Source organism: Microplitis demolitor, chromosome 1 (assembly GCF_026212275.2).
Source record: "Microplitis demolitor isolate Queensland-Clemson2020A chromosome 1, iyMicDemo2.1a, whole genome shotgun sequence".
Lineage (NCBI taxonomy): Eukaryota > Metazoa > Arthropoda > Insecta > Hymenoptera > Braconidae > Microplitis > Microplitis demolitor.
In genome coordinates, this window is record NC_068545.1 from 7991185 (window position 1) to 8018338 (window position 27154).

The 27154-nt window shown below is 30.4% G+C and overlaps 1 protein-coding gene across 1 annotated transcript; it reads right to left on the bottom strand.

The window, feature by feature from the left end:
* Nucleotides 1-1625: 1625 nt before the first annotated feature.
* On the bottom strand, nt 1626-25593 carry LOC103577012 (uncharacterized). Its single transcript, XM_053740189.1, has 9 exons — nt 25497-25593; nt 25350-25417; nt 25156-25272; nt 22494-22557; nt 22225-22394; nt 20539-20711; nt 4804-4971; nt 4473-4634; nt 1626-4167 (listed from the first exon to the last, which is right to left on the bottom strand). The coding sequence occupies exons 1-9, from the start codon at nt 25498-25500 to the stop codon at nt 4101-4103; spliced, it is 993 nt and encodes a 330-aa protein (XP_053596164.1). The 5' UTR covers nt 25501-25593; the 3' UTR covers nt 1626-4100.
* Between the last annotated feature and the right edge of the window lie 1561 nt (nt 25594-27154).

Consider the following 27154-nt stretch of genomic DNA (forward strand, 5'->3'; position numbering starts at 1 on the left):
ACTTGAGCATTCCGGATTAAAAAGTCTTCGATTTATAATCAAAAATCTCTAATACTCGCCAAATTATTTCATATCATAATCGGTGAGAGAAATAAAAATTATTCAAAATGAGTAAAAATGTTATATTCTGACACTTTTACAGTAGTAAGAATAGATTGGTATGATTAATCGTGAAATTCATAAAATGATTCACATGATTTCGAAGGATTAAAAATTATTAAAAAATCAATTCTTCTTAATCCCATCAAATAATTTCGTTTATTCAGAGTACTGACTATCGAAAAAAAAGAAACAAATAGTATTGTAGAAGAATAAGATTTAATTTATACAATCAAAGATTTTTCCGTTAATTTTATCATTTTATTTATTGAGCATTGTTTGTTCTTCAAATTTCAAAGATAGCAAAACTTTAATCAATTCAAAAATCAGTAATAATAATTTAAAAGTGTTGAATAATTGAATAAATAATTTACTCTAATCAAAATTTGTTTACTATCTAAATTTAATAATTAAACAAGCGTACTTTTAATAAGTATGATTTTATATTATACAGTTAAAATCGTTAATGTGATATTAATATACCTTACGAATTTTTTTCCACAGTCAAAACTATTATTTTTATGAAAACATAATAGCTTTTTTTATCCATTGCTACTGTAATTATAAGGATTCGTTGAATGTAATGATAAAATTTCAACAAAATACTAAAATCGGTGTTTTTTCCTACATAAAATTATTGCCCGGGTCATAATTTCTAGCCTTAATCTAGCCTCATCGAACCCAAGTAAGCCTCGATCCAGCCTCACTGAGTGAAAAAAAAAACATTTTGAGCCTCAATGAGCCTCAAATGATGCTCAAAGATCCTTAATAAGCCTCGATGAGCCTCATATGAACCTAATCTCGATTATGTAATTTAAATTCGATTCGTATTATTTGAGGCTCTTGGATCACCATTTGAGGCTGATTGAGGCACTATGAGCATTATTTGAGGGTCATTGAGGCTTTTTAAACATCATTTGAGGCTTAAAATGCTCTTTTTACTCAGTAAGACTGGATTGAGGGTAGAAATTATGACCCGGGTGATTTATCGATCGGATACAACAAAAACTTCTATAAAAACAACTTCAAGTCAGAACTGAATATGTAGGTCATTTATTGGATTATGCCCGTTCACTCAATGGATGAAAGCTGTCATTCACTGGGTCTTTAGATTTTACGCTGATTATATGCAATTTTATAGAAACTATAATGAAATAAATAAAAAATCATGAAATTGTCAAAAGATAAAAGATGTCACAATTCAATTATAATAGCTTGACTGAGTTTTAAAGTTAATTATTGTTTTTATTAGTCAAAACATCAGCCACTACAACAAATCAGTCATTCGTTGGGCAGCTGCTAGCTAGTTTACCCTACATAAATATTTACTAGTTCAGAGATCTTTGTTCAAAGGAGATAAAAGAACGGCTATCTGAGGAAAAGACATGCCTGGGAGATCAAAGTTCCCATCACGGTCAAAACAAGTGATATTTTGAAAGTAAAAATTTGACACGAACCTTAATACAGATGACATAAATAATAATAATAATAATCAAAATAATAACAATAATAATAAAAAGTTGAAAAACTAATAGAAATTTAATTTTATTTATTTCCATTTTCATATAGAAAAATTTACTAACCGAGATAGCACAATTTACTAAATATACAGTCAAGTTTACTAACGCAGTTTATATCTATTTTCATACTTAAACAGTAAAAGTTACTGAATATAACAAAAAATTAAGTTCTCAAAATAGTGAAAATAACACAATTTCAATAGCATTTTAAGTTTACTAAATGAATTGAGTAATTTTAACGCATTTTTAGGTAAAGGTTGCTATATTTTTTTCTCCGTGTGATTGTTAATTATTGCAAAATTTTTGGAAGACAATGCACACCATTAGGAAGATGTGAGTAATTTTTAAATATTTATATACTCCTTAAAGTTGCGAATAAAATTATTCACTAGCACAGGGGCAGAGGCAGTTGATCGGTTCTCGAGTGGCCCGGGCGATCACTCAAGCTAAGCAGCATCGAGCATGGTCGCTACTTGGATGGGTGACCGCTTAGCCAAGCGTTGGGCTCGATCGGCGGTCTCTGGCCGTTAGGCGCGGGAGAAGGAGCTAGTGATCGGTAAAATGGGAATTTTATCGATCACTAGAACGTCACTCAAACCGGAATGTACTGGCAATGGTTTTCTCTGTGGTTTCCCTTGCCCCTATACTCCCACAGCCAAAGGTGGGAGGTAGGGTATCACCGTGATGGTACAGTACAGTATAAGCACAAGTCGGACCACAGCCGCATGAAAAAAAAAAAAAAGAGGAGGGAATAGAAAAAGGTGATAATTTGCGATTAAAGGCAAGAAGTGTTAAAGGCATAAAGATGCTATACACCGCAACAAAAAAAAAAAAAAAAAAAAATTCACTAATACACTTATCCAAAAAATTAAAGGAACAAGAAAATTTTATAAAATTTTTAGCAATTTTAGGAAGTCTGTATTTTCGGGAAAAATGATCGTATCGAAAAAAACAAAAAAGCAAATTGAAGCTTGAAATCTTTAGTTTGAAGATCTTCTAGCAAAATAATTTTTTGAGCCACGGTTTTTGCGGAATCAAAAGAAATAGGTCGAGACAAAATTTTTCTAAATTTTTTGTTTTTGTTTTTTAGGTTTATGGGGCCGGGAAAATTTTTTTCGAAAAAAACAATTCACGGTTCGTTTAGAAAATTTATTCAGCTACAATTTATTTTTTTTTTTTTTTTTTGTTTCTCTGCACGACAATTTGCTGCTGACATATCAGCCTTTAAATGAAAACGGATCCTTTTGTCTTTGATTATCGATATCTCAGCAACTAATGGTCGCACAGTAATTTAATGGGTAGTTTGAGAAACTTGAATAAATACTCTACAAGCTCCATTTTCGATTTTTTGGAGGAAAATTTTTCTTTATCCTTAATATTAATTTGAAAAATTCACAAAAAATGGCCATTTTCTGGTTTTTTAGTCAACTCATCGCTACTTTGTAAATATCGACGAAAAAAAAATGTTGCCAGGTAATTTTACAGCTTAATGTACCTCTAAAAGCCCTGGAAATTTTCAGATTGATCCATTGAACCGTTTGTCTGGGCCGATTGTTTAAAGTTATATAAAACAATTAAAGGAACAAGTTTTGTTCCTTAATTTGTGCAATCATTACCAAAATGAAAAAATTGTTTTTTTTCGGATTTTCTTTGATTTTCACGTTAGTTATTTGGTAAATGTAAGGAAAAAAAAATTTTTTTTTTTTTTTTTTTCAAAAAACGAGATAAAACAAGAATTTTTTAATTTCTTTTTTTTTTACGTTTTTTTCGAGTTTTTTGGATTTTTTTTCGTTTTTAGAAAAAAAATTTTTTTTTTTCTCCTTACCTTACATTTACCAAATAACTAACGTAAAAATAAAAGAAAATCCGAAAAAAATTAATTGTTTCATTTGGGTAATAATTATACAAATTGAGGAACAAAACTTGTTCCTTTAATTGTGTTATAAAACTTTAAGCAATCGGCCCAGATAAACGGTTCAATGGATCAATGTGAAAATTTTCAGGGCTTTTAGGGGTACATTAAGCTGTAAAATTACTTGGCAACATTGTTTTTTTTATCGATATTTACAAAGTAGTGATAAGTTGACTAAAAAACCAGAAAATGGCCATTTTTTGTGGGTTTCTCAAATTAATATTAAGGATAAGGAAAAATTTTTTTCCAAAAAATCAAAAATGGAGCTTGTAGGGTATTTACTCAAAAATTATTTTGCTAGAAGATCTTCAAACTAAAGATTTCAAGCTTCAATTTGCTTTTTTTTTTTTTCAATACGATCATTTTACCCGAAAATACAGATTTCCTAAAACTGCTATAAATTTTATAAAATTTTCTTGTTCCTTTAATTTTTTGGATAAGTGTATAATTGAAATTACATTTTTTTTTTTTTAGTAGTAATTTTTTTTTGTTTTTTTTCATTAAGATACATCAGATTTTTTTTTAAGAAAATTATTCGAAAACCAAAGCAGAATTTACAATGATTTTTTTTATTTCCAATTTGATGTTGGTTTTAAAAACCCAGGCTTCTCGTGTAGACACGCCAATTTGGAATCACTATAAAAAAAAAATTAATTTAATTACACTCATATTTTAAATTACCGAGCAGTAGTTTATTTAATCTTTTCACAATAAATTATTTATTTCCTTAAAGTATCAAGACTTTTCTGAAATACTTCAGGAGGAATGTTATGAAATGTTATAGAAAGTTTTACATTTTTCTCATGAAAATCTCATTCTAATAAAGCAGCGAAAAAAACACCTTTTCCATTTTTAATACGACTAATACGCAGTTAACTTTCAACTATCTATACCACACTGTTAAAAAAAAATTAATACTTCTTTGACAAAATAATAATTACCTTAAAACAGCATTTAATTGCGCTTTTGAACATTCGGACCACTTATAATCAAATTTCTCTTGATCATCGAGATTAGTAGCATTTCGCGCTGGAAGATTTTGAAGAAGACCCATAACATCACCATCAGAACATCCATGTTTATTATCATAATCAATTCCAATGCTACGAATACGTAAAGTAAATGTTTATTATTTTTTAAATCTAAATCAGATAGTTCATTATAAAAATAATATAAATAATTATGTTTCGGCGATAAAAAATATCATAAGTCGATAATCACAACCTATTCAAAAAAATTGATTATTTTAAAAAGTATAATATTTGGACAAACCTCTTAGCAAGCGATTGAGTGGTACTGAGGTAACCATATTGTAATGAATTTTCCATAATTAAACCCGGAGGCATAGTGTTAGCATTATTTTGAGATAAACAGAATTTTCCCCCTGCCCAGCTTTGTACAGGCTCAAATTTCCTCTTATTTTTTACAGATAAAGTTGAGCTTAAAATATAATTTATTTAATTAATATATCATATATATATATAAATATATATTTATTAGTACTCGTGATTTTCTGAATCGTAGTAATTATATTGATGACAGACAAGTCATTGATCATTTTTATGTAACTCATTCCTAAAGAATACACCGCAAACTGACTAAAGAAACCAGACTCATAAAATTTTATATTAAAATACGATTCTTTTTAATTGATCTGCGGTGTAATTTAATATATATTAAATCACTACTTTTTAACATTAATTTATGAAATTTTAGTAGAATAGGAGGAATCTTTCCTTGCTCATTAATTCGAGTAACTAACTAATCTATGAGCCTCTTTCATAACGACACTTTGAATTCATCTACCTTATCCCTGATTAAAAACTCTGATTGAAACTGATTGAATCTGATTGAAACTCAATCAGAATTCTATCAGTTTCAATCGGAAACGAATTTTCAATCAGAAATGTTCGGGAGCGTTTGAGGCCTCCGATTGAGTTTCAATCAGATTCAATCGGAAAAAAATATTTTTTATTTTCTGATTGAATCCGATTGAAATATTTCAATCAGATTCAATCAGAAAATAATAATTTTAATTTTCGATTATTTTCCGATTGAATCTGATTAAATCCGATTGAAATATCTCAATCAGTTTCAATCAGATTTAATCGGAAAATAATAATTTTTTAAAAACTACTTTCCGATTGAAACCGATTAAAACTGATTGAGAAAAATTCAATCAGATTCAATCGGAAAATAATAATTTATTTCTCGATTTTATCCAGATTGATCAATTTTTTATTTCTCCGTGTAGAATGTTCTACTTGATTTTAAACTATCTTCCTGATGAGCTAGATATAGCTAAAGTCCTTAGTAAAAATGAAACGAGGCACTGAATTGAGGCTAGCGTCGCTAGAATCAATTGTCACGGCTGCTACATTCAAAAATTTTTTAATTTTTTTTCTCTCTCTTCCAAAATAAGTACACACTAAAACCTCCTGTACGTAAACCTTTTTATGTATAACGCCAACTTACTGACGCCAGAAGTCGTACCGGACAAATATACCTACCTGAGCGTTGTCAACGCTTTACAATTAAGTCGTATTGTACTAATGGACCACGCGTATTATATATTTCTCTTTCTGGAAATTTCATCATTTTTATTTAACGTACTTTTAAAATTTATGTATCCGTTCCCATTTAACTAATCTAAGCATAGAAGCGGTAGTCTTCTTTGATTTTTCATCTTAAACCTATAGACCACCCAACTCATGCGCACCTGCATGTGATTCTTGGAAATTAGAGAAAGCTAATGGAAACCTCCAAATTTATGGTTTCCTACACGAGCATGCTCAGCGACAGAGTGGCGCCAGGTCATCAGCCTACTTTAATAGTCAAAATCTGTTTCCCAGGGATCACACGTGTGCATGGGCCTAGAACTTTCGGGCGAGTCCGAGTCCTCTCGTATGGGAAACTGGTTACCACCACTTTTCATATGCGAGGATCATACAAAAAGACCATGGACTTTAGCTCATCAGTTCTTTTGGGAATCAAACTCTGAACCTTACCGAACTCCGGACACTTGACGGTGTTCGTGGCTAGAGGATTGATATCCCGATTGAGCATTCGGTCACGTGAGCCCAGATCATTGGATCGGTCCTTGATCGTCGTAAGCACTCGTATAATCGGTATATTATTTTCTACTAGCTTCAGAAGCATAATCAACGCGATATTAGCGTATAGCATCCGATCACGTGAGCCCAGATCGTACGATTGGTCCTTGATCGTTGTAAGTCGTGAACTAATATCAACCGTTTAGCACCGGTACAGCATTGATTATCTTCATCTTATTATAATCCATTTAATTTCATTCATTTTATTATTTTTATATTGAAATATACCACGAGAAACGTGGAGAATCAAAGAATATTTTACCGCGATAAATGCGAAGATTTTAAAGAATATTTTACCGCGAAAAGGCGAAGAATTTGAATAATATTTAGAAATATTTTTTTTTCCGCGAAAAATACGCGTAGATTTTATAAATTTATATTACCGCGAAGACGCGAAGAATTTGAATACATTGAAATTATTTTACCGCGAAAAGCGCGAAGACCTTCATTTTAATTTAACCTACAGAGATTTAAAAACGCATAACCATTGAAGCTTATACAACAAGGTAGACTAAATAAATAAATAATTCGATAAATTTAAAATCACATTAATTGACCGCGAGAACGCGTCGTGAATAAGTGTCCTGTGTAACTGCTGACAGTCCTGACACCTCACCAAAACCTGTTTAGGGTAAGTTTTTGAATAATGTAACCATTGTTTGGTATTTTTATTTTTATATACTCTGAAATAATTGTAACCCATATGCATGAAACATTTGCTTTTATATTTACTATTCTTAATATTGCCATTTGTAACCCCTTTTGTATTTTGAGAATATTGAGTCATTTAATAAATAAATACTCGTTAACATAAAACATTTGAAAAACATTATTTATCAGACAATTTTACTTTAACAACGAGATAATAGCTTCACGAGGCTTTTCGGCGACCCACCTTCCTTTATCCCTTATTTTACTACCTGTCTAGCCGCTCAGACCGATAGTTCACAGTAGGGGGTACACAATCCTACGTTTACCGCTCGACGTTTGATTGTGAAATTAGATCAGTCACATAATAAATTGGAAATCGTTTTGGGTTTTATCAATATTGTCTTCAACAATATTGTGTGGGCGCGAATTAAATATAAAATAGAATAAACTGAGTATTTGGTCACGTGAGCCCAGGTCATAGGATCGGTCCTTGATCAATGTAAGTACCTTTTTATTCACTATACTTTATACGAATATCGTACCTACGCCCATCACGATCTCCAATCGTGACACAATGCTAACGGTAGATGACAGACGAGGCGGCCCTCGTTTATTTTTAATAGGGGTATGCGTATTATCTATGAGATACGAGTAGTTTAACATTAGACAGTATAAAAATTGTAAGCTTAATATAGTATAAATCCTTTTTACTGTAGAATGTTCTACTGATTGTATCTTATAAACAGTGCACTTTAGCGATATCACCCTGTTTAGAAAATCTCATACGTTTCCATAGAGATTTTATGAGAATGAATGAGTTCTATGAGAAGTGCTGTATGGTTAAGTATAGGGACTTATACATACAGCTATAAGAATCTCTCGGATTTTTTTAGCAGGAAAGTATAATAAACAATTCTGTAGAGGACGAAATTTTCTAAAAGATGGGTGCTATGCATCTTTTTCGTACGATGAGCCGTTTTTTTTTTCACTATTAACAAAATTATATGAAACAAGTGAAAAATAGACTTTCGGAGCAGATAGAATCGACATAGATCGAGTTAGAGCAATTTGTTTTATAGACTTTCAAATTCAACAAATTCTCTGCAAATTAAAACTGGTTTCAAAACGATAGCTTAAAATCTGGCTAAGTTATAGCAATTTAAAAAAAATGTTATTCAATTAATATACTTTTTAAATGGAAAAATTTGATACTCGAGAAAAAGTACTTTAAATTAAATTTAAGAGCTGAAATTTTCAGGGAATTTTTTTCTCAATATAAACAACAAAATTTTCTTGTATCGGCTAGAAAAAAAAAATTTCGTTTCAAACGAAGCGGATTCAATTAGAAAATAATAATTTATCTATCGATTATTTTCCGATTGAATCCGATTAAATCCGATAGAAAATTTTCAATCAGTTTTAATCAGATTCAATCAGAAAATAATAATTCATTTATCGAATATTTTCTGACTAAATTCGACAGACAATTTTCAATCGGATTCAATCGGAAAATAACAATTCAGATAGTATTGATAATTATTAAAATTTGGGCAGATATGAATTCCATTTATCATTAATTCAGCAATTTTTAAAATATCCGAGTATAGAATTTTATCTGTCTTTCCAATTTAATCAATTTTATAAAAAGTTAAAACAAGCATTTTTCAGGATTCTATAAAAACTTTTTTTAAAAAACTGTATTGATTGAGTTTAAAACTATCACAAAAATAAAAGGAAACATCAATAAAAAATTATATATATATTAAGATAGTTAAAAAAAAAAAATTTTTTTTTTTTTGGTATTCCAAAATTGATAGTCTACCTAAAAATAAAAATTTCGGTACCAATCCAAGCTCTTAATAATAATACTACAGTTTGCGTCAATCAATTTTTCTATTTTCTATTTAAATAATACGGGAAAAAAACTTTTTATTTTTTAGAATTTTCTAACTTACAAGCCAATCAACGAATTGTTATGCACGATAGATATTTTTGTAGGATATTGAATGCTCTACAACAATAGTCTCATCATTTTTTGATAAATCTAACTGTTCAAAAGTTATTTGAGCTTAAAGTCAAATTTACAGAAAATTTTGAGATCTTCTTACTTTTCCGGCGAAACTATCAGTTTTATCAGAAAATCTCATAGAAACTTTTTTGTAGGTAATTTCATTTCTCAAAAATTATTATGAATAAAGTTTTTTAAAATTTCGCTTTTTTTTTCTAGTTATTTTCATTTCTATGTCAAGCTCTTAAAAAAATAGTTTTCTGATTGATTTTTTATAAATTCTAAAATATATTTTTTGTATTAGGTGTACTAAAAAGTTCTACCCGTTTTTTGTCAAAAAAAAATATATTTAAAAATTTTAAATAAAATACAAATTTTAATCAAAATAACCACCATCAGCATCTACTACCCTTTGCCAACGCTCAGGCAACTGATGGATCCCACGGCGATAAAAGGCTTGATCTTTTGTCGAAATGAAATCATCTATTGTTTTTTGCATATCGTTTTCATTTTGTAAGTGTTTGTCAGCCAAGTAATTTTGCAATGAACGGAATAGGTGAAAATCACACGGTGCAAGGTCTGGTGAATACGCCGGGTGCGGTAAAACTTCCCACTGTAAATCATTTATAGTGTGGTGGACGATTGAACTTCTATGAGGCCTGGCGTTATCATGCTGCAGTATCACTGGTCGAGGTTTTTGTCCCGCAAATCGTCTTTTACTGTTGATTTCATCTGCTAATTTTTTTAATTGACAACTGTAGAGTTCTCCAGTAACGGTTTCTCCTCGTTTGAGTAACTCATAATATAGCACGCCCCACTCATCCCACCAAATACAAAGCAATATTTTTTTCCCAAAAACATTACGTTTTGGTGTTGATGTCGTTGGTTGTCCTGGGTCTACCCAATGTTTTCGACGTTTAGGATTCTCATAGTAAACCCACTTTTCGTCCCCTGTTACAAGTTTCCACAAAAAACTTTTTTTTTTATGTCGTGAAAGCAACGACAGGCAGGTGTCAACTCGTCTCTCTCGTTGTTCTGGAGTTAATTCATGAGGTACCCATTTTCCTTCTTTTTGAATCTTACCTAAAGCATGTAATCTTTCAGAAATAGCTTGTTGAGTAACGTTTAACTTTTTCGCAAGTTCTTGTTGTGTTGGTGCAGAATCTTGATTCAGTAATTCTTCCAATTTCTCGTCACTGATTGTTGAAGATCTTCCAGAGCGTAGTTTATCATTTAAATTAAAATCTCCGTTTGTGAATTTCCGAAACCATCTTCGACAAGTACTGTCATCAATAACACTGTCACCATAAGTTGCACAGATTATTCTTTGAGCTTCAGCAGCACTTTTTCCTTGATGAAATTCATATAAAAGACAATGGCGGATATGCTCATTACTTACTTCCATTTTTAACTTAATAAAGAAATATATATATCGAAGATTAATATATTAAAAGTTTGATGAATTTAAAGAGTACAAACAGCTGTGCATGTACATATACATATTCATAGCTAACCTCTAAATAGCTGTTAGATAACTCCATCTTTGAAAAACGGGTAGAACTTTTTTGTACACCTAATATTTTAACTTATATTTTTTAAATAAATTTTTTTCGTGGGGGGTTTTTAACGCAAGGATTTTCGTATGCTCCAACTAATAGAAAAAAAAGTTGCTTGAACCAAGAGAAAAATTTCTTAGGAGAAAAGATATATGTAGAGGAGAGGAAATTCACCAGTCATAGGTAATAGCATTGAGAGTAGTTCGGTGCTCGCCACTAGATAGCGCCTACCACTTGTGAAGTGTCCCTGGTAAGAAACGTAGTTCAGACGTATTGTATTCCAGACTTGGAAGCAATTCTGACACGAGCACTCCTCTGTTCTTTGACAGAGTGACAAGTGCCATTTTTGGTGGTAATATAGTATATCCTATATTACTTCATGACATGAAATCTAATTGTTAATATAGATTTAACGTAGATTTTAATATATTTGATTTTTTAATTTTTTACCATTTAATAATATATAAAATTATTTTTTCCCGGGAATCGATAATTTTTGATTAATTTACAATCGAAACCTTCCGGAAATATCTGATTAAATCCAATTGAAACTAATTGAAAGTCAATCAGAAATTTCCGATCGACTTTTAATCAGTTTCAATCGGATTCAATCGGAAACTTCCGAATGATTCCGATTAACACTGATTAAAAGTCAATCGGAAATTTCTGATTAACTTTCAATCAGAATCATTCGGAAGTTTCCGATTGAATCCGATTGAAACTGATTGAATGTCAATCAGAAATTTCCGATTAAATCTGATAGGACGTTTTTAATCAGTTTCAATCGGAGTTTTTAATCAGGGTATTAACATGACCTAAATCTCTAGACTGCGCATGTACATTTAATAATATCAACACTAATCACTTTACATGCCCCGCTATAAAAATTGAATATCTTAAAATAGAATGCCATCTGACAGCCAGAATGGAAGGTAGATTTTTCGAAAAATTTCAAAACCTTCCTGCTCTTATTAAAGAAAACGATTCACTCAATGATGAATGAATTTCAATATAGCAGTGAAATTGAATCGTTTTCAATCGTGTCTTCTAGTCAGGGTGACTTCTTGCTAGCTCACACTTAGTTTAAAACAAAGGCAGCCCTTGTTCATTTTTACTGAAGTTGAAGCCAATTTGTTAAGGTTAGTTTTTCAATCTGAGATTCTTAATCCGCAATTTAAATAGATTAAAGTGGTATATGACACTGGTATAGAGACACGGTTGTCTTGTACCGCCACGTATATATATATATATATATATATATATATATATATATATATATATATATATATATATATATATATATATATATATATATATATATATATATATATTAGACTGAGCCAAAAAAATCGACTATTTTTTTTTGATACTGTGAAAATATCATTCCTGATGACCAAAAAAATTATTGTGCAAGTTTGAGCCAATTATATTGATATTAAGAGGTGTTTCGTTATGACTATTGATTTTCTTACAGAAATTTCATTTTTCACCCAAATCTCGTAAATCATTCATCTGAAAAATTTGAGCAATGCATATTTTTAAAAGAAATTGAATTCCCTACAAAAAATCTCTCTTAGGAAATTGACGTAAAACGAACAGTTTCCTTGTAACCGAGCCTTAAATATTAACTTGTTTTTTAAATTCTTTGTTTCTATTTTGGATTTTTGTAACTACTAGAAATATTGAAATTTTTCCTAGTCAAGATACGTATTTTTAAAAAAAATTTAATGCTCTAAAAAAAAGGTCTCTTAAAATTTTTTTCTCAATTCACTCCTTCGAAAGTTTTTCAGGTCATTCGAGTCGTATTGACTCAACTTCAACCTTGAATAACTTTTGAAGGATTGAATTTAGCAGAAAATGTTAAGAGACCTTTTTTGTAGATCATTCAATTTCCTTTAAAAACATGTATCTTGACAAAAAAAATTTTCAATATTTCTAGTAGTTACAAAAATCCAAAATAGAAACAAAGAATTTAAAAAGCAAATCAATATTTAAGGCTCGGTTACAAGGAAACTGCTCGTTTTACGTCAATTTCCTAAGAGAGATTTTTTGTGGAAATTTAATTTTCTTCAAGAATATACATTGCTCAAATTTTTCAAATAGTAATTTACGAGTTTTGGGTAAAAAATTATATTTATGTAATAAAACCAATAGTCGTAACGATACACCACTTAATATCAATATTAAGGGCTCAAACTTGCACAGCAATTTTTTTTTGGTCATCAGGAATAATATATTCACAGTATTGAAAAAAAAAAAAAAATAGTCGATTTTTTTTGCCCAGTCTAATATATATATATATATATATATATATATATATATATATATATATATATATATTGTAGCAACTTGTTATTTATAATTAATATGTCTTATACACTACAATAATAACACACTTATATTAGAAATAATAACACCACAATTAACAGCAGTAAAAGAAAGAAAAGAGAGATATAGTTTATTAATATACAGATGTATGCTGTTATGCTGTCAATATAAGACTGACTAATTCTAGTCGCGCATCTATAAAACAAGAGAAGAAAGCATTTGTTTTCTAGCTATTCAAATATTTTAAAACATCAGTTTTACATTCATTATACTACCCCCTTCTCAATAAATTATCGTCCCGATAAAAATTGTGTTGGGTGAATCGAACTTAATTGGAATTAAAATCATTTACAATTTTTGGTTTGATTCCGCTATGGTCCCAGCACACCCTATCTATCACCCTACAGAGAAAAACCACCATAGCAGAAAAAACAACCCTGTAGGCTAACGCAAAGATAACAAAAAAATTAAAAAAATAGTCTATAATTTCAATGAGCTAAGAATTGATAAAAAAAAATAAAATATTCTGCTAAGAAGTTAATCGATACGCGTGACTCTATTATCCTAATCAGCGAATCAAAATAAATAAAATTAAAAATGTAACCCTCCTCTTGAATAATGGATCTTCAATGGGAATGGGATCAGGTATGGGATGGGAACAATGACTCCTTTCTCTCCTCCTTGAAGGATTAGGAATAGACTCTTTTTCTCCTTCCCCAATGAAATTGGAAATATTATCTGCACATAATAAAGAAAACAAAACGAGTATCGCTATCATTTTATTAAATTATATACTTAAACATATATCATCGTTACATCTTATTATTTGTCAGTTGTTAATTTATAATTTTTCATTATGATCAATTAAATAATTTTCGATCTTACATGCTTAATGTTCTACTGTTCGATTTATTCACTCATATGCCGATATGTTATCTATAGCTAACATATCGATGCTTACTGAATAATACACGTTGCAACGAATTTCAATTTTTCCCTCATAAGTTCCTCGAAAACTCTTCAGGGTATCTACCTATCTTCCAGAAGTCGAGCACTGCTTAAGAAAAATGCTGACTATGTCAACTCCGGATGGATCCCAAAGCTCCAGTCAGGATACTGTTGACCAATGACAAGTCCTAAGAATTCAAACTTTTGATTTGAGCTGAGCTCACTTAAACCAAAGGAAATATCCAGTCTCTCATCAAAGGCCCAGGAATCCCGGGAACCCCATGCAACGACCAATCGTTCAGGGCCCTCAGACAGACTTCCCTCAGCTAATAATCGAACCCAGAACATTTCTAGTCCTAATAGAATCCCGGGAATCCCTCGAACAATGTTACCACCGAGATCGTTCAGAGCCCTCTGCCAGACTTCTTTCAGAATCTCGCGAACTCTTGAGCAACGTCTACAGTGTGGTTATTCAGGGCCCACTGCCAGACTTCTCCTAAGGACTATACCAGTCTTTAGTAAGTCGTCCAGACAAATATTTTAATTCTATCAGTTTGAAAGAGATATATCCTAGTCTTACTAATTGACTACAGAATCTCGGGAACCCTTTACAACGTCTACGCTGAGATCGTTCAGGGCCCCAGTCCGACTTCTCTTTTATTTTTCTTATTGATCACAATATGGTGCAAGACGATTCACATGCACGATTTTATATTTTCCATTTGGTATTTTACTAATTTTGTAAACTACATTGTTTAATTTATTTTGAATTTCATAAGGACCCTCCCAATCGCATTGAAGTTTTGGAGATTTTCCTTTGACTCTATGGGGAAAATAGAGCCAAACTAATTCTTTTTCTTTAAAAGTTAACATATTCATTTTCAAATCAAACTTTGACTTTGCTTTATTTGACTTTATCTCAAATTTATTTCTTGTAATATCGTGAATAGAATTCATTTTCTCTTTCAATTGACTCACGAAATCAGACAGTGTCTCAGATTCCCCCAAACTCACCAGGTCTATCGGAGAACCTCGAAGAAGATCCAAAGGAATCCTGAGTTCACGTCTCATCATAAGCATTGCAGGAGAAAATTCTGTAGTTTCATATTTGGAAGAGCGATAAGCTAAGAGGAAAAGTGGTAACCATTTATCCCAATCTTTTCGATTTTTCGAGAGAAGTTTTGAGATGTATTAAAGAATCATCCTATTCAATCATTCAACCAATCCGTTTGATTAGGGATGCAAAGGAGTAGTTCGAGTTTTCTTTATTCCTAAATATTCCATCAATTCTTTAAAAATTGAAGATTCAAATTCTCTACCTTGATCTGAACGAATTTCTAAAAGCAGTCCATGACGACAAATAACATGACAAACTAATGCTTCAACGATTGTAGATGTTTGATGATTTAGAAGAGGAATAGCTTCTGGCCATTTAGTAAAATAATCTATGACGACTAGAATAAAACGATTCCCTGAAGAAGATTTGGTAATTGGACCGAGGATGTCAATTGCAATTCTTTCGAATGGTGATCCTACATTATAAATCTGATATTCTGCTTTAGTTTTATGATGAGGACCTTTTTTCGAGAAACAAACTTTACAATTTTTACACCATAACTTAACATCCTGTTTACAAGTTGCCCAATAAAATCTTCGACGAATTTTGTCAAGGGTCTTATTGATTCCAAAATGTCCACCAGATGAAGAGTTATGTGCTCCATAAAAAGCGTCGTTAACTTTATATTTTAGAACAATAATTTGCCAAATGATTTTCGAGAGATTAGGAGATTCCCACTTTTTATAAAGTATATCGTTTTTCAATTCTAAAAAATCCCAATAGAGTAGATAAACTTTAAAGGTGGAGTTAAGATGAGAAATAGACTGCCAATCCAGTACAAGATTTTTTTTTTATCATCAATGATAACTTTCAACAATTCATCTTCGATTTGGAGTTTACCCCAATCAATAGGATCTGCGATTCCTAAATTTATTTGTTTGATATAAAGACAATCTTCTGTAATTTTTTAATTTAATTTTTGACATTTTTTACAATCACAAGGACGGCGAGATAATACATCAGCATTTTGATGATTTTTACCGGGGCGATGAACAATCTCAAAATCATATTGAAATAAAACCTCTAACCAACGAGCCATCTGACCTTCAGGATTTTTAAAAGATAACAATCAATTTAATGCAGCATGATCTGTTCTAATTATGAATTTTCTCTCTATTAAATAATGACGAAAATGTTCAATTGATTTTACAACAGCTAATAATTCTTTTCTAGTTACACAATAATTTCTCCGCCTTATTTAATATTTTGTTGTAATAAGCTACTACTTTTTCAACCTCTTGCTCCTTACCATCAGGAGTCTTGACTAGGAATAGATTAAAAGAGTCCATTCCTAGTCCTTCAAGGAGGGGAGGAAGTAGTCTCTGTTCCCATCCCATACCTGTTCCCATTCCCATTGAAGATCCATTATTCAAGAGGAGGGTTACATTTTTGATTTTATTTATTTTGATTCTAATACTAAATCTCTTTCTAAAGCTTTATTTAAAGTGAAAATTTTTTCAGATCTCACAGAAAATTGTAATCTTTTATCTAATAACCCACTAATAAAATGTTGAGAAGATTGACGGTCAGTTACATCATCTGATAAGTCTGGATATGCGAGTCGAGTAAGTCTATCAATTGTTTCAGCGAAGCTGTCAAGAGATTCATTAGATTTTCATTTTATATTTTGTAATTCGTTCAAATAAACATAAGAAAATTTTCTTTCTCCGAATCGCAATATTAAAATTTTTTTAATTTTATCATAATTTCTTAAATTGTCTGACGATAATTTTTCTAAAATTGTTTGAGCTTTTCCTCTCAAAGAAGCTCCAAATTTCGACGCTGTGATTTGGTCTGTCCATCCGTTTTGATTTAAAACCATTTCAAAATGTTTCAAATACCTATCAACAGACACAGAAGCATCAAATGTATCTGGTTTAATTGAATATATTAGTCTAAAAAAAAATGACGGGTTAGATGTCGCAATTATTTTTGATTTATTTTTATTAATTTTTTCTCCCGATTTATTTTCCGGATTTTCATTTATTATTTCCGCGTCAGTGAGAACGTCTGCTTCGACATTAATGTTCCGAGGAGGAACTGTATCAGACGAAGCAGAGCTTGTGTCACTATTATTATTTTTATTATTATTATTAATGGGTACATCGCCGGATTTGTTTCCTCTTGGTACATCTTCTAATTTGTCGGCAATTCTTCCGAGAAATCCTTCCATTCTAGAGAATTTGGACTCCAAGTTGTCAAACCGCTTTTTGTCCTCCTCCCTCTTCTTTTGTAAATAGCACGCAATGTGCTCGCGGAACTCCTTTATCTGGTTGTTTATTTTACTCCTTAGTTTATTGTCTCTAGCGTCTACGATAATGTCCAAGACATCATCGGAATTTGTTTGTCTTGTCCGTCGCGACATAATTATTTTTTTTTTTTTTTTTAAACTATTTACACTTTACTTATTCACACACTGATACCCCGCTTCCGACACCAAATTGTAGCAACTGATTACTTATAATTAATATTATTTATACACTACAATAATAACACACTTATACTAGAAATAATAACACCACAATTAACAGCAGTAAAAGAAAGCAAAGTGAGATATAATTTATTAATATACAGATGTATGCTGTTATGCTGTCAATATAAGAGTGACTGATTCTAGTCGCGCATGTATAAAACAAAAGAAGAAGGCATTTGTATTCTAGCTATTCAAATATTCTAAAACATCAGATTCACATTCGTTACAATACATATGAGGCATTCCACGCCAAATCGGACACCATTTAGCTTTTGCATCTTGGATTTTTTTGAAACTTCTTTATGTTTTAGTATAGGTTGAAAGAGGCCCTCATGATTTTTTTCTAATTTTTTCCTCCAACCGTTTTCGAGATATCAAATTTTGAAAAATATAGAGATTATTTTTTTCAAATGCCTACAACTGCGCGAAAAGTGGTGTGAATAAAATTTTCATAGAGACAAAAGATGTTTGTTTTTAGATATCTTTTCAGTAAAAAATAAAAAAAAAAATTTTTAAACAACGCTACTATTGAAATTTTTAATTTTAATTATAAATTGTCAGTTTACAAAAAACACGTACAGATCGATTTTCCTCATAATTTTTCACAGCAAACGGTCACCTTTTCTTCTGTCAAAGGTGACAGTTTGCTGTGAAAAATTATGAGAAAAATCGATCAGTACATGTTTTTTGTAAATCGACAATTTATAATTAAAATTTAATATTTCAATAGTAGCGTGATTCAAAAAAGTTTTTTTTTATTTTTTACTGAAAAGATATCTAAAAACAAACATCTTTTGTCTCTATGAAAATTTTATTTACACCACTTTTCGCGAAGTTGTAGGCATTTGAAAAAAAAATCTCTATATTTTTCAAAATTTGATATCTCGAAAACGGTTAGGGGAAAAAATTCGAAAAAAAATTATGAGGGCCTCTTTCAACCTATACTAAAACATAAAAAAGTTTCAAAAAAATCCGAGATACAAAAGCTAAATGGTGTCCGATTTGGCGTGGGACTCCCCATATATATGTATATACATATTTATATATATATTTATATATATATATATATATATATATATATATATATATATATATATATATATATATATATATATATATATATTTAAATTTTTCAACGAATGCAATTTTTGAACTCTACTCGACCAATTATGATAGTATATGACAAAATTTCTTGAAAATTCGACCATGAAGACGAATGCAATTCTTAGATATTAAAAAAAATCTACCTAAAAACAATAAAAGGGAAGTTATTGGTTTCGGTTCAATTTTTGAAAATTAAGTTCTCATCAGATGTCGGCGTATCAAGTCAAACGAGGCGAAGCGCCCTCTATTGGGCACCAAACCAGTGAGTGCCACTGTCCTCGCCACCAGTACTCCAACCGTTAGCAGTATCAACTATATAAAGCTCTGCATTATATTGTATGTCGCAATGTTGTAGTTGCAGGAAACCAATAGGTACCGCTGCAAACACGTAGATGAAGCCCTTTTGGAGGTATGGGGAGGAGTTGCATCCCACCACTTATCAATGAGCAACCTATCAACCAGTACAGGAAACTGGTACTACTTCTTCACGCTCTCTTCGGCCAGAGTCTCTTTATTTCCTGAGATGTCCGGAGTGCGTGGGCCACAGAAGTAGAACTAATAGTGGCTATAGTTAGATACCACGCGCATTGAGGAATTTTGATTAAACCTCCGGTTAATCTCTACCTTAGTCGTCACTTGATTATATTTTTTGACTAGGAGTGTCATCTGGATCGGAAGATGGGGATGACCCCGCAATGCGTATATACCAATAGGATTAAATAACGGCCTCCTGTAAACTGAAGGTGGACTTCGGTCCTGTCACATTAATTAATTGCCAACGTTTTGAGGTCCTAAGAAGCTATTCTGACTATTTTCAGATGGACATCCATCCACGTGCGCGTGTGTGTGTGTGTGTGTGTGTGTGTGTGTGTGTGTGTGTGTGTTTAAACTTTTTTGTTCAATAATATTTTTGACACAGATCAAACGATTTAGATGTACTTCACGGCAATTAAAAGGGTTCGTTATGACTTAGAGGTGAATTGATTTTGAAGTCGTTTGGTCGAGTAGTTTACTAATTATACGAAATTTGTTCACATAGAAATAATTCCTATGTTATTAGAGGCTTTTTCCCTATGTTAACATCGGAATAATTTATATATTGACATAGTAAAAATGCCGATGTCAATATTGGAGATGTGCCTCCATACTATAGCAAAAATACCCATAAATTATTGGTATTTTACCTATTTTCACATATAGATGATTCCTATGTTGACGTAGGGGTTTTTACTGCATCCATGTAGGAATTTTCCCTATGTGAACATAGGAAAAATAACCATTTTTTTTCCGTCCAGGAATGGATAGGACTAAATAAGCTTTTGTAGTATGTTAGGCTCTGATAAATATTCAAAATTCAAAATTTTTTCGCCTTCGGAACGACTGAGAACGTTTTCTCCCGTTACCAATATTAATAGGTTTTATATAAGAGTTAGCTTTTCATATAAATTAAGCATTAAATAAGTCCTTCGATCTTTTGCTGGCAGAGTTTCTAGGTTCTTAGAAATGTTTAAATTTCTACTTGGGGGCCTTGATACATTTAACGGTTTTCGTCGTTGTATATTCATTACAGAAACTATGATATACATTTAAAAATATTGAGTATGACACTAATTCCTCAAGATATATGAGATACTATCGTATTATAAGAAATTAAAAATTTAAATTCAATTTATAGATCAATTATGAAATCACAATAAATAAAAACTCACCGTGTCATAAACACAAACATATCATACTCAGTTTCATTAAACGTAGCTTTGTTGTTATACAAAAATTTTTTTATTTCTTTGACAATAAACTGTGCATCTAAACCACTTTCTGGCCTAGAATTTCTATTTTTGCGTTGGCTCATTATAGCATCGGTGTCTAACACGTCTCTTTCCTATGATAAAATATAAATTAATTTTTAAAAAATCATTATCCATTAAATTTATAGAAATATGTAAACGGACAAAGTAAAATAGTAGACTCATAAATATGCTTGGGAAAAAAGAATATAGGACACTTTACTCAAAATATAATATAAATTACTAAATTTATATTCTGATTTTGAAATGCTACTGAAATAGTGTAACTTGTAGTACTTCAAAAATTATATTGCTAGATATATTTAGTTTTTTTAAAATAATTTTAGTATACCAATGAACTACATAAGCAAACTCAAATATATGCTTATTGTGTTTCACGATAAACGTACGTTATTTCGCATCAAAAGTACGGTAATTTACCGTAAAATTGCGGCAAGCCTGCAGTATTTTACTGCAAACTGATGGACTGCACTGTTAGAGCTGTAAAAATGCCGCAAATTACGTAAATTGCCGTTTTTTACTCGAATTTTCTGAAAATTACCGTTTTACACTAAAATATTTGCAGAGTGATTTCGGAGTGAACGCGGAAAGAATGACTTTTTATTTATTCACTCCCCTTTGAAGTAAAAATCACTCCGAAGGAGAGTTTCGGAAAATATTAATTATAAAAAAAATACTTATAGTAAGCTTAGGTCTTTGATACTTTGACATTTATATTGAGTATGAAAATAATTGCGAGCTCCCTCATCCTATATGTATGCGAAACGATTTTTAAAAGTTATAAGCAGCTGATATTCAAACTTTGACAAATATAACTCCACTGAGTCTCAAACTGCCGTATGACTTACATCAACCATACTACGAGATAATATTTCATAAGACACCGAAATATCAAATATTCCTGTAAAAACTATGTCACAATAGCTATTTAATAATTTAATATTTTCACTATGTATTGTATATATAGATATATGAAGTTATAAGTCAGTCAGTTACTAAAACATTTCATAAATTAAAAACATAATATTTTAAGTTCAATTGTTAATATCTTATTTAATTATTTATTCAAATACGTATTTATTCAAATAATTATGTTTTTATTTAACAGATGTTTCCATGAAATCTAATTCTATTAGAGTATTAAAGCTCTGGACCGGAGTGAATGCGGATTGAAATAATATCCGCGTCACTCCGAAATCACTCTGCCTATTAAAAAATCCCTATTCAATCCGCATGCAGAGTGATTTTTTTAAACTCCGGAATTCCGAGTGACAGAGTGAATAGGGATTTTAAATGGGCAGAAAGATTTCGAAGTGATGCGGAATTTTTACAGTGTATTGCTGTAAATTGCCGTGAATTGCGGCAAAATGCGGTAAATTACCGTAGTCCGGTTTCACCTGGGAATACAGTGAATATTAAAATATTCTTGAAACTCATTTTTGCCTTGTATATTATTTAAATGTGACTAAAAATTAAACGTTCTAGCAAATTCAGGACAAAAAATTCATAATTCCCATCAGGATCCCTATTTTACTTGGGTTCCATTCATCATCCTAAAGTGAATAGAATTATAAAACGTTTTTTTACTGTTAATGAAATAACTCCAACGATGGTTACTACAATCTTTCCATTAGATAATGCATTAAAGTAATTATTGATGACTTCCCAGTAATATTTAAGTTGGAATGCATTTGCTTTTTCTCTCCAGTCCATATCGTAATTTTCAACGAAAATCAATAATTTTATATATATTCGATCTGTAACATTAATTATATCACGTTTCGAAGCTCAAAATTAACAAACAATCTGAAAATTTTTAATAAACTAAATTTTATAAACTTTGTTGGAAAACTCACCATTATCATCGTGAGCTGGATTCTTGTAGTAATTAATAGCATCTAAATAAAACTTTTCGTACACCTAAAATGGGAAATATGATTGCTTAATGTAAAGAATACAAATTATTGGAACAGTTTCGTGATATATTGAGTATTTTTGTAAATAGAAAAAAAACTCAAATGAACAATCATAAACATTTTTTTTTTCATTTTTTCATAAAAAATTTCACAATTAATAAAAATAGAGGAAGCCAAGGCACGACGGACCTCTCTGTAATGAGCAAAAATTTTTATTAATATCCGTCATATATTTATGAGTATTATATATTAAGCAAGTTTTAAAGTGAGATAATCGAGGCACAATGGAACCCCAAAAACAAAAAAAAAATTTTTTTCTTTATTCTAGATTTACGAGTGTAACGTAATTTACAAATTTCCCCTCCAATAAAAACATTTTTTAGTAAACAACAATTTGGAAAAATTATTTTTTATTTGGAGTCCGCGAGAAATCAAATGATATTTTAAAAATATTTTCACTGATTGTAAAACGAGATATTAAAAATCACAAAGTGCAGAACTAACACGCTGGAGGCCTACCAAGTATAAAAAAAACTTATAGTTTCCTGAATATCTTGAAAACGGTTCTTATCATTTTTTTTCATAACTTACCCACAGTTAAATAAAAAAATTATAAATTTTTTTGAAAAAAACTCCAAATTTCTTAACAGATTGTTTAAAAAATATCGATTTTTAGAATATAAATAATTTTAAAATACTTGATGTGTGGTGGGGTACAGAAATCATAACTTGGCAACGTTCCTGTCGTCATGCTTAACCCGCGGAAATTCAAATATCAGTTAGTTACGTTAATTCTTGAACGTAAAAGTATTTGAGATTGAAAAATTATTTGAAAATATTTCAAAATAATTTTTATGAATATTAAACATTTATTCACTGATATTAATCGAACAAAAAAATTAGTTTTGATATTAACTTATATTAACGACGGCTTTTCTAATGGCTTTAAAATCCTGGAAAATTAGGATACCGAAAGTAGCAGGCATCCGATAATTTTATTTTTTTTGGAAGCGATTTACTTGCAAGTAGAAATAAAAATTATTAATATATGCACAAAAATTCATTTTAACTAAAATTTTTTATTGTCAACAATAACAAACTGTATGTATATAAAACTCACACTGTATAAAGATTGCTACGTATACGTTTAGTCTATAGAGTTATAGCCGGACAGCGTTGGTATACGACGTGAGAGTGTGGCTCTCTCGCTGTCTCTGTCTGGATTTGGTCTTTCTCTCTCTCTCTCATTACAGCCTGATTGCTGAGTTCGGCTGAGTTAGGCGCTAGACCACAAGGGATGATTTCGCGCAGCAGGTAACCGTAAATCAGTTTTAATTTCAGCCGCGTGTCCGGTCAGAACGAGTCAACCTACTCCTGAGATCTTTTCCCGTTAAGAAACAGCAACAAAATAATAATAATTTATATTTATATTTAATAATTTATTATTAATTAAATAATTTATTCGGGAAAATTCTTTAACTGTGGTTCGTGGCTACTGGACACGAAGTAGCCAGGGCCCACCGTTATAGAGTATTCAATATTTATATTTACATCATGGCCACATTTAATATACTTATTAGTTCGATTGTATTAGTGTGTATCCGTATACTTGAAACTAGAATGTATTGGATACACTCTCGTACAAAAATAAAATATTCTGGCATTGAGAACGTCCAACTTTTTGTAGTTACGATGACGCTATACTTTAGGCTACGAATGTCGCGAGTGAACTACCCTAATATGCGTTAATTGAAGAATGCGACGCTTTTATAGACAAAAAAAAAATTTTTTTAAAGATTTTTAAAAACTAAAATGTGGAAGAAAAGCCATTTGCCACGGAATATATTTTTATTTCCCGCTATGAAAATCAACGATGTTCAAAAAATTTTGGAAATTGTTATCACCACGATTTTCTAAAATTTAAGTTTTCATCAGACTTCGACGTTTCGAGATCATAGGAAGCTATTCTGACTATTTTAAGAGTGACACTCGAGTGCTTGCATGAGTGTGTGTGGACTCGATGGTATTGCAACTAATTAACCGAGGATTAACTGAAAATTTTGTATGATTTTATAAAATTCCATAAAGTTTTTAGAAATTTGATGAAGTCCGAAGAAACTGTATAACTTTTTTATGAAGTTTTATAAAATTGTAAATAATTTTATGACATTTAATAAAATTTTACAAAAGTATATGAATGCTCATAAAAAGTTATAAATTTAAATCCAGTGTAATAAAATAACTAATTTTATTAAAACTTTGCTAGTTTTATTATATTCCATGGAATTTCACCTAATTTAATGTGAGTTTACAAAATTTTTAGTTCTGAAAAATTTTATAAAATTTAAATTCAGTACTAAAGATAATATTTCGTTAATATATAAGGATAAGAATATAATGATCATAATAAAATTAATGTAAAAAATTAAAAAACATTTGTTTCCCGATTATACTAATGATGCTCGACAGTATGCTCCAAAATGCTGTGACGATTTAATTAAAAAAAAAAAATAAAATAAATAATTAAATTTTTGGATTACGTCCTTTTAAAACCAAATCAACATTATATAATTATGTATCTATATATACATAGATCACTTACGTCTGTTTTCTTATCAACTTTTAATGTGCCTGATTCCATTGATAAATGATAAAAAGGAGTGTGTGGATTGATTAGTAAGTGATTGGTTTCGATCCCATTTTCATGTTCTTCTACCTCCTATTACAAGTTATGATTATAATAACATAGAAATTCATTTACGTAACAATCATTTTTTTCATTTTCCTATAACTTACCGCGTTTGAAGGAATTAATAGTATGGCACCGATGATCGATAGCGTTAATAATAAATTAACAATATAAGCTTTCGTACAAATGAATAGTTAATAAAATTCTTAATCTACCAGCGTATATCATATGAATAATAAAAAAAAAATACTTACTCATTTTCGAAGTTGTACGAAATATTTTTCAGTCTCCACAGTATTATTAGTAGATGTGTAAAACTAATAATGCCACGTCTGTACATCGACTTCGGTATTTATTGAAATGTACATGACATCATTAATTGAGAATTCGTGATAAAAAATATTTTTATGTCAAAAGTAATACTGCTGAAGAATTCGTTTGAAAAACAACATTCGTTTCAACTGCGCATGTACTTGATAAAACTATTCATTAACAGCTACCCAGCAATCGGAATCACATTGGAAGGCAATGCGATTCAATGCAATTCAATGCAATTCAATACTATATTTGAAAGCTAGTGTAACGCGTTGGAAAGTATTGAATCGTATAGGATTTTAAGGCCCTGTAGATCATGCAGCTTAGAGGTCGAACTGAATAACCAGCTAAGATTTCTGTGTACCATGAGCCTTTAAAGAAGTAATAATTAAAATGAAATATCGAATCGAATTACTATTTAATTATCGCGGTCATTTATTTAAAAGAAAAGCTTCTCATAAAATGAAAAGTAATAACTGTTATCATTCAAATTTTATAATAAAATTAAAATATCGTCAATCTAACGGTTATTTTTCGGTAAATTAAAAAAAAAATATTAGTTTACAAGTAAAAAATAAATTTTTTACAATAATTTGATTAAAAATAAATATTCATTTATCGCTTGGCAATTTTTTAGTAAAACTTAACCGCGTAATTTTAGAGAAGACAATTTTAAAAATATTAAAATTTGTTGACAGCATTAGACATATTATTGTAAATTTGTTACATTTGTAATTATAATTTTTTATAATTGTAAAATAAAAAATATATAATACACTGGTCCCAAAAATTAAGGAATAGAAAAAAAATTGGAAATTTTTGGGTGATTTTCAACATTATTAAAATTTTTTTTTTTTTTTTTTTATTTTTTTCGATAATCAATCTTCTTGATCGAAAAAATCAAGATTATTGGTGAAAAAAAAAAATTTTGAAATCGAAAAAATGAACAAAAACCGAGAAACTACCAATTATGGAGATTTTTGGCAAAATCGATAGATTTATAGCTTCAGGACACTAAGAAAGAAAAATCGCAGCGCTTCTAAATTTTCAGGGTTTTTTCAAGACACGGAGGTTAGAAAAAAACGATGATATCCTTTGTTCATCCGTTATATCCAAGTTATAGCAAGATTTCTGAATATCCTTAAATATGCAGATTTTTACATGTTTTTTAGTAAACATTATCGCTCCAAAAAAGTTTTTTCTATCGAAAGCCACTAATTTTGTCTTATAGAAAATGTTCTCCAGTTTGTAAAACCCTAGTTTCATTTTTTGTACGACCCATACGTCCGGAGTTATTGATTATCAAAGCCCAAATGGACTTTTTACTTTGATCAATGATAACTCGGCGCCTAATCGTCATTGAGACTTTTTGAGGCCGCTAAATTAGAGGGCATGAAATTGTCTCAAAGAGTCACAAGGTCAGATTATCTAAAAAAGTTTATTGCAGCCCATAGACTTGTTGAAAGATGAGCAAAAATTTTGAAAATTTGTTTTCGTCGGTTTTCTTAAAATTACTCCGGAACCGTGCATGATGAAAAAATTTGAGGTCTAGGTCTGATAATTAGAAACTTGAGGCTACAATTTGATTTTTTTTCTC